This window comes from Sinocyclocheilus grahami, unplaced genomic scaffold (assembly GCF_001515645.1).
Source record: "Sinocyclocheilus grahami isolate Dianchi unplaced genomic scaffold, SAMN03320097.WGS_v1.1 scaffold201.1, whole genome shotgun sequence".
Lineage (NCBI taxonomy): Eukaryota > Metazoa > Chordata > Actinopteri > Cypriniformes > Cyprinidae > Sinocyclocheilus > Sinocyclocheilus grahami.
The window spans coordinates 1020375-1030676 of record NW_015505380.1 but is presented as its reverse complement, the minus strand read 5'-3'; the positions used below and the strand labels follow the sequence as shown (position 1 = coordinate 1030676).

Here is a 10302-nt window from a genome sequence, read left to right as displayed (position 1 = left end):
GATGATTTTCTCAATATTTAGATTTTTTTGCACCCTCAGATTCCAGATTTTCAAATATTGTCCGATCCAGTGTTCGAATCCTAACCCCCCCACCCCAAAAAATTAATGAACAAAATAGAAATACATAAATAAAATAAAACTGTATATACATATGATGCATATTTTTTGTCTTGTCCTCCTCGTTATCATTGAGAAAACCTAATTCTAAGATAAAAGATTATTTTATGATGATCAGTGAATTAGGTGTACCAAACAATCACGAAGCAAAGAAGAATTAAATATCTAGCCTAGGGGTGTGCCATGTTGACAAAAAATGATCTCTACATGTGACCCTCTCTGTGAAATCCAGGCTAAAGTCTCAAAATCTAATTATGAGATAAGCATCAACGTTTGATTTCAACCATTAATTTCACTATGATTTCAATCTTTGACAGTCTTACTCAATCAGTAATAAAGATATCAATGTTACATTTTAACAGAATGTTCTTTACCTTATGAAGGATGATTTTATATAGAAAACAATAAATCACCAAAAACTGACTTTAGCTGGGTTTTCACAGACAGGGTCACATATTTTCTGTGGTAACGATCGATAATCAGTTGTTTGCCGAGTGTGCTGCCCTGCAGGACTGACTCTGTGCTGGCCCGTTCACAGCAGTGAGAGAAATTCATCTTTTCCAACAAGTCTAAAATGATTTTTACCCTTTATGGGCAGTTTTACCTTTGTAAAGCCTTTGTTTTTTCTAGAAGTGTGTCAAATTCTTACATTTAATCAATAAACAATAATAAGACATTTGGGACGATTACCAAACAAATAAAATCATTATCATTAACAAAAGTCATGCAATGCAACACAGAAGCTGCATATACACACGGTTTCGTGCAAGAATGCTTTAACCTGCAGTTACACGTGCATAAATCATGTTTTGATATTTTAATCTTAAAACGTTGAATACTGATATCTGAAATGATTAAAAAATATATAAAAAGGTACTTTAAAATGTGAAATTAAAACGGCCAGCAGGTGGCAGCAAGTCACTGTTAATAAGTGAGTCACTGCGACTGAACCGAATCATTTGAACGCTTGATTCATTCAGGAACCAAACACTCGTGTAGAGACGCAAAACTGTGCTGTGGCTTTGTTTGGATCCATTTTGTTTGAGCAAAAAATAGACAATTTAATCTTAAAACGTTGAATACTGATATCTGAAATGATTAAAAAATATATAAAAAGGTACTTTAAAATGTGAAATTAAAACGGCCAGCAGGTGGCAGCAAGTCACTGTTAATAAGCGAGTCACTGCGACTGAACCGAATCATTTAAACGCTTGATTCATTCAGGAACCAAACACTCGTGTAGAGACGCAAAACTGTGCTGTGGCTTTGTTTGGATCCATTTTGTTTGAGCAAAAAATAGACACAATGGTGTCTAATACATAAGCTCTTAATATCAACTTCTACCTTTGTATAAAATCAATTTCACATTTGTGATTTTTGCGAAAAAATTGCACTCTTCGTGTGATATTGATCAAGTATATGAAATGATCTAAATATAAATTTTCTGCCCCCACATCTAGAATTTTGTGAGCATTCTAAATGCATTCTGATTCTGAATCATGCCGTGAAAGAACACGCTCTAAACGAGAACAGTCAGTCTAGCTAGCGTTTACGCACACATAGCTCCTCTCATAATCAATGAAGCCGTCCATGCACGCTATGATAAACTAATCTCTAACTCACATCGTACGTACATCTGCACTTTGTTGCTTATGATGAGGGAATTCGCGAGTTTCAGTCTGGACGCCTCTGATTGGCTACTGCATTCCTAAACTCAGCAGAGTCGTGTGTGATTGGTTATAATGAGCAACGCTGTAAAAACACGTAAAAATAAAATGTAACATAAGCAGGTCCAAATTTTAAAACCATTGTAAATATGAAAGTTTTATTAAAGAACCAGGGGACCCCCCCCGGGGAGTATACCTTTTGGGGTGTTATGGGGGTCCCGTAATGCTTATGGGGGTCCGGGACCCCCCTCAATTCGAACACTGGTCCTATCCTAACAAACCACACATCACTGGAAAGCTCATTTATTCTATATTAATCTCTATTTTCTAACCAGCACAGATTAGTTTTATAAACCGGATTGAGAGGCGAGTCTGAAACACAGCGAGACGGATCTCTCTCGTCGGCTTCGGTCACAGATACGAGTCAAACGTGTTCAGAGACACGCACGGAAGCGCATCTTAGCCCCAAACAGGTTCCGCCGCTAGAACGCGACTGACTCCGAGCTCTTCAACAGCTGCTGCCAGCGTCACTCGCCAGAAATAGCACCAAAACTTCCACACGTTTCAACTCAAAAATAATACTTCAATCCCACTTCAAACTAGGCGTCTATGTTCTTACAAAATAAATAAATGCTCCTTGGGTACAATGTAACGGTTGCGTTGAAGTGAATTGCAAGCTGCTGCTGCTGAGTTTGGGTTTTGGTTAAGCTTTGGTGAGGTTTAGATTAGGTTTAAGGGTCAACGCTGTAATTATAGATGTAACGACTGATATGAATTGCATAACTACAGGAAGGTATTGTTAAATACAAGTACAATATAAAAACATGTACACAGCAAGTGCATTGCATCATATGATTAATTTAAATGTCAGCACGCAAGATGAAGCATAAGACACTTAATATAAAGCGTGTCTATGAATAAAACCTACGCTCATGTGCTCCTCGTGATGACTGCGCTTCTCCTGCGGGACACAAACAGCACTGGACCCCACTGGCTTCCATCGTATGAACACAGAACTCCGTAAACCTCCAAACTAAATTATGCATCTGACTGAATGCAATTTCACTCTGAAGCTCTATTTACCAGGGTTTCTGTGAAACGCAGCAGAAACATTCGCTTTGAGACGCAGCTCTACAAGCCACCCATCACTGTACACTGTGTTCTCACAGAGGTCACTGGGGTCAGCGCAACTAGTTTAGACTAAACACTCAGCCCTAGGCCCTAACCCCAGGACCCTGCAGCGCAGGTAAATCCGGTTCCAGTCCTCTAGAATAACCACAGTAGAGAAGACCAGGTCACACTGGTGTATGGTTTGTTAGGAGAGCACAGTATCTGAAAATCTGGAATCTGAGGGTGCAAAAAAATCTAAATATTGAGAAAATCATCTTTAAAGTTGTTCTTAGCAATGCATATCACTAATCAAACATTACGTTTTAGGTACGGAATTTACTAAATATCTTCAAGGAACATGATCTTTACTTAATATCCTAATGATTTTTGTCATAAAAGAGAAATGTATAATTGTGACCCATACAATGTATTGTTGGCTATTGCTACAAATATCCCCCAGCGACTCAACACTGCTTTTGTGCTGCAGGGACACAGATATCATGTAAACAGACACTTACACCAAATGTACACCTGATTCAGGCGACTCCACAAACACTGAAACGCCAGATAATCGATATATCCATCACGAGTGGAAGGAGTCTAGCACATCATGATGTTATGATAGAAGCAGGAACACGTAACCTTAGAATAAAGTGTTTTAAAGAACTGTACACAAAAGGATTCTTCGGGGAACCAGTAATGGTTCTTCTGTGAAAACCCCTCTTGGAGCCTTTATTTTAAGAGTTTTAGGTTATTTGTGTGTGCTGTTGGATTAAAATAAACCGCTACTAGTTTTTCACGAGCTGCTGAACATCTTCAGGTCTGTTTAAAATCATGAATTTAGGACATCTGCGGCGCGCAGTGATCACTCACCATCGCTGGAGGACTCTGGGTGTGCTTCACAGCTCCAGCAGCACCCGCTCATCAGCTAACGTTACAGCGGACTCATAAACAAACACGTTTCCACAGCGTTACTGAACATGACAACAGCGCGACATCTGCCGTGATTACACTCCTGCGCGAGCGAGCGAGCGAGCGCGGGTATTTACCTCAGAACTCGCGCCAGTACTTGTTTGAATATTGTCATGTTTAACCGTCACTGCAGTGATTATGCGCCCGAGTGTCAGTGAGCAGCGGAACAGAGCGGCTAAGCTAACTCGACTGTGTCCATAACCGGAGGCTTTACGTTAATTCCGCGCAGGATCGTTGTGATCTACGTACGACGGCGTTCGAACGCGACGCCAGGTGTTTCCAGCGCGCTCCGCCGGTGCCGGGGCTCGGTGCGCACACGCGTCACAGCAGCTAACGCTAGCGGCGAGCCACGAGCCAGAACGCCTCGACGCGACGCCCGATCAGCTGTCAGCGCGTTCGTCTCGTGCGCGCCACGCAAGCGCTTAGAAACCCGCAGAGACGCGTAACATACCATTCTCTTCACCGTTCAGAGTCGCGACGCGCTGATCCGGGGCGTCTAGCCATCTATCGGCGCCGTGCTGCTCGGTGAGCCGCGGAAGGAGAGCCCGGTGGCGGCGGAGGGAGTCGTGTGCGTCCGCTGCAGCTCCAGCAGAAGGTGGAATTTTCATAATTGTGCGACTCTGGACTGACGCAGCGTGACGGAGGCGGTTTGAGCCCTGCCCCCCACTGACTCAGAGCGCGACGCGTCACATGCGCGGGGCGGGGCGTCGCGTCTCACCCACACACACACACACACACACACACACACACACACTCACAGACACACACTCTCATTCACTCACACTCTCATTCCCTCACACACATACTCTCATTCACTCACACTCTCATTCCCTCACACACATACTCTCATTCACTCACACTCTCATTCCCTCACACACATACTCTCATTCACTCACACTCTCATTCCCTCACACACATACTCTCATTCACTCACACTCTCATTCCCTCACACACATACTCTCATTCACTCACACTCTCATTCCCTCACACACATACTCTCATTCACTCACACTCTCATTCCCTCACACACATACTCTCATTCACTCACACTCTCATTCCCTCACACACATACTCTCATTCACTCACACTCTCATTCCCTCACACACATACTCTCATTCACTCACACTCTCATTCCCTCACACACATACTCTCATTCACTCACACTCTCATTCCCTCACACACATACTCTCATTCACTCACACTCTCATTCCCTCACACACATACTCTCATTCACTCACACTCTCATTCCCTCACACACATACTCTCATTCACTCACACTCTCATTCCCTCACACACATACTCTCATTCACTCACACTCTCATTCCCTCACACACATACTCTCATTCACTCACACTCTCATTCCCTCACACACATACTCTCATTCACTCACACTCTCATTCCCTCACACACATACTCTCATTCACTCACACTCTCATTCCCTCACACACATACTCTCATTCACTCACACTCTCATTCCCTCACACACATACTCTCATTCACTCACACTCTCATTCCCTCACACACATACTCTCATTCACTCACACTCTCATTCCCTCACACACATACTCTCATTCACTCACACTCTCATTCCCTCACACACATACTCTCATTCACTCACACTCTCATTCCCTCACACACATACTCTCATTCACTCACACTCTCATTCCCTCACACACATACTCTCATTCACTCACACTCTCATTCCCTCACACACATACTCTCATTCACTCACACTCTCATTCCCTCACACACATACTCTCATTCACTCACACTCTCATTCCCTCACACACATACTCTCATTCACTCACACTCTCATTCCCTCACACACATACTCTCATTCACTCACACTCTCATTCCCTCACACACATACTCTCATTCACTCACACTCTCATTCCCTCACACACATACTCTCATTCACTCACACTCTCATTCCCTCACACACATACTCTCATTCACTCACACTCTCATTCCCTCACACACATACTCTCATTCACTCACACTCTCATTCCCTCACACACATACTCTCATTCACTCACACTCTCATTCCCTCACACACATACTCTCATTCACTCACACTCTCATTCCCTCACACACATACTCTCATTCACTCACACTCTCATTCCCTCACACACATACTCTCATTCACTCACACTCTCATTCCCTCACACACATACTCTCATTCACTCACACTCTCATTCCCTCACACACATACTCTCATTCACTCACACTCTCATTCCCTCACACACATACTCTCATTCACTCACACTCTCATTCCCTCACACACATACTCTCATTCACTCACACTCTCATTCCCTCACACACATACTCTCATTCACTCACACTCTCATTCCCTCACACACATACTCTCATTCACTCACACTCTCATTCCCTCACACACATACTCTCATTCACTCACACTCTCATTCCCTCACACACATACTCTCATTCACTCACACCCACTCTCTCATTCACTCACACACTCACACTCTCATTCACTCACACACACACTCATTCACTCACACACATACTCTCATTCACTCACACTCACACTCTCATTCACTCACACACATACTCTCATTCACTCACACACACACACTCATTCACTCACACACTCACACTCTCATTCACTCACACACACACTCTCATTCACTCACACTCACACTCTCATTCACTCACACACACACTCTCATTCACTCACACTCTCATTCACTCACACATACACTCTCATTCACTCACACACACGCTCACACACACACACACACACGCTCACTCATACACACACAACTCCAGCAGCCACTGACAGCTTGGACACACACTCGAGCAGACACCTAGGCCCAATCCCAATTCTATTTTATACCCCTTCCCCTTCCCCTCCAACCAAAAGAGAATCGAGACACCCCTACCCTTCACGTGAGCGCACAATAGGTAGGGGAAAGGGGAAGCGGTAGAACTGGGATTGGGCCTTAGTGTGTTTACCTGTGCTCCGGAACAAAAAAGAACATGAAATTTAGTTCTGATTCGCTCAGCATCCACACTGCCATTTGCACACCAGACCTAAAGATACAAACGAACTGGAATGATTTTAGCTGAACTAAAGTGTTTCTGTGACATTTCAAATAGGGATGTTCACACTTGTGATGTTAGGTTCGAGTAAAGCTGGTGCGATTGCTCTGTTCGTGTGGTATGAATAAGTGTGACCGCTGCGATCTGAACCTGGCTGTGAACACAAGATTTTTACAAATGTACAACTAGATATTAATTTTCTATAGCAGAGTTTTCCTTCTATAGTTTGACACTGTAATAGCACATATTTACATAGAAAACCTCATTAAAAAGCAGCGGAGCTTTGTAAGCAGCTCAGAGTAATCCCATCATCTCCATAACAACGATATGATCGCCAGAACAAATTTACCGGGATTTTTGAAAAGGTGTTAATGTATTTTTAATATACAGTGGGTACGGAAAGTATTCAGACCCCCTTAAATTTTTCACTCTTTTTTGTATTGCAGCCATTTGCTAAAATCATTTAAGTTAATTTTTTTCCTCATTAATGTACACACAGCACCCCATATTGACAGAAAAACACAGAATTGTTGACATTTTTGCAGATTTATTAAAAAAGAAAAACTGAAATATCACATGGTCCTAAGTATTCAGACCCTTTGCTGTGACACTCATATATTTAACTCAGGTGCTGTCCATTTCTTCTGATCATCCTTGAGATGGTTCTACACCTTCATTTGAGTCCAGCTGTGTTTGATTATACTGATTGGACTTGATTAGGAAAGCCACACACCTGTCTATATAAGACCTTACAGCTCACAGTGCATGTCAGAGCAAATGAGAACAGAGATGCAGTCGGGAGATGGGAGAAAGTTGTAGAAAGTCAACCATCCCTGCAGCCCTCCACCAGTTGGGGCTTTATGGCAGAGTGGCCCGACGGAAGCCTCTCCTCCGTGCAAGACACATGAAAGCCCGCATGGAGTTGTGAGATGGTGAGAAATAAGATTCTCTGGTCTGATGAGACCCAGATAGAACTTTTTGGCCTTAATTCTAAGCGGTATGTGTGGAGAAAACCAGGCACTGCTCATCACCTGTCCAATACAGTCCCAACAGTGAAGCATGGTGGTGGCAGCATCATGCTGTGGGGGTGTTTTTCAGCTGCAGGGACAGGATGACTGGTTGCAATCGAGGGAAAGATGAATGCGGTCAAGTACAGGGATATCCTGGACGAAAACCTTCTCCAGAGTGCTCAGGACCTCAGACTGGGCTGAAGGTTTACCTTCCAACAAGACAATGACCCTAAGCACACAGCTAAAATAACGAAGGAGTGGCTTCACAACAACTCTGTGACTGTTCTTGAATGGCCCAGCCAGAGCCCTGACTTAAACCCAATTGAGCATCTCTGGAGAGACCTAAAAATGGCTGTCCATCAACGTTTACCATCCAACCTGCCAGAACTGGAGAGGCTCTGCAAGGAGGAATGGCAGAGGATTCCCAAATCCAGGTGTGAAAAACTTGTTGCATCTTTCCCAAAAAGACTCATGGCTGTATTAGATCAAAAGGGTGCTTCTACTAAATACTGAGCAAAGGGTCTGAATACTTAGGACCATGTGATATTTCAGTTTTTCTTTTTTAATAAATCTGCAAAAATGTCAACAATTCTGTGTTTTTCTGTCAATATGGGGTGCTGTGTGTACATTAATGAGGAAAAAATTTTAACTTAAATGATTTTAGCAAATGGCTGCAATATAACAAAGAGTGAAAAATTTAAGGGGGTCTGAATACTTTCCGTACCCACTGTATATGCTAAAGCCTGGTTTTCACTTAGGTCTGTTTGTGCTACTAAAAATATCAGATTACTCGGTCGTCAAAATAATCAGTAGATTACTTGATTACCAAAATAATCATTAGTTCCAGCCCTAGATTAGTTAAAATATTTAAAAATACAACTGCATTGTTTTACTTTTTGTGATTAAAAGACAAATATTTTGTCATTGAAAATTTCTTTAAAATAGTATTAAAATATCATCTCGTTCTATTGAACCAAGAATATGTCATCTCGTGTCGATAAGCCGTGATATAGCTCATCATTTTCCAAGTGTATATAACTTTCATTCTTCAGGTCAACCATATATTCATGGGGAAAAAGCGATAACTTTGTCATAGTATCCTTTCAAATGTTATTTTGATCACAGAGATGGTGTTAAACTATTCATTGGGTTTTTGTCAAATATTCCCAATTATTAATCATGGTTCATAAATAACTTTCATACAAAAATGTATTATAAATTTATGATTTTTTTTTAGAACTATTGAAATCACACACACACACACACACAGAAAATCACATTTTATACATGCATATTTAATGCTTATATTTAATACTTATTCAAATATATGCAATGCATACCATTAAAAACATATATGATTAAAATATATTTAATACTTATCATTCAAATATATAAACGTAAAAGAGTGAGATAAAGCTGGAGATGCAAAGTTCCTCTGCATAAAATAATACTGTAGTAAGTCTGGATCTGTATAATGAGTGTTTGTGTTTGAAGTGATTTTGAGGATGACACACTTGGCTTCTTCTGCACATCTTTAGAGTTTATTTTGGAGTTACATGTTTTGTGAAAATGACGAAAGGCTGTAAAGGCAATATTGTGCAGAAAGCCGATATATGGAGATGATTTGGGTGAGTTTTATATCAATAACAAACCTCAGGAATGCAGTCGTTCATTTACAATACTACCCATTAATTACAATGATCTTTCAAGCTAATTCCCGTGTGTACGCTTGTGCATTAGGCGAGTATAAATATGAATAATCCACATAACTGTTAGTGAACGAGACGCACTGTTTGTACAGCAAAAACTTCCAAACGAATCACTGTCCTGTAAGACATTCAGTTGCAGTGATGTTCACACTCGCAGGAACTCACAGCAGCAGGTGTTTTATATGTTTATGCTCATGAGTCGTGTGTTAGTTACATCAGACCAGCAGCTGAGAGACTGAAATCATCAGATAAACATGCTGGAGACACACACACACACACTGTAGCGCCACCGTGTGGTGAACACGCGCCCCGCAGGAAGTCAGGCATTAGAGCAGAAACACACTGCAGAGTGATGAAGAACAGAGGACTGAAACTAGAGCTCAAACCTGATAACAAGTGCTTCCTAGACTCCTCCAGGACCTGATGGAGACCAAGTCACATTTCACACACACACACTCTCACGCAAACACACTCACTCTCACAAACACACACTCACTCACTCTCACGCAAACACACTCACTCTCACAAACACACACTCACTCACTCTCACGCAAACACACTCACTCTCACAAACACACACTCACTCACTCTCACGCAAACACACTCACTCTCACAAACACACACTCACTCACTCTCACGCAAACACACTCACTC

General features: G+C 42.0%; 1 protein-coding gene across 1 annotated transcript in view; it reads right to left on the bottom strand.

The window, feature by feature from the left end:
- LOC107595391 (transient receptor potential cation channel subfamily M member 7-like) overlaps positions 1-4557 on the bottom strand; it is a 46358-nt gene extending 41801 nt beyond the window's left edge. The window contains 1 exon segment of the mRNA XM_016285773.1: positions 4318-4557. Within this exon segment, the coding sequence (XP_016141259.1) occupies positions 4318-4320 (3 nt within the window). The 5' untranslated portion in view covers positions 4321-4557.
- Between the last annotated feature and the right edge of the window lie 5745 nt (positions 4558-10302).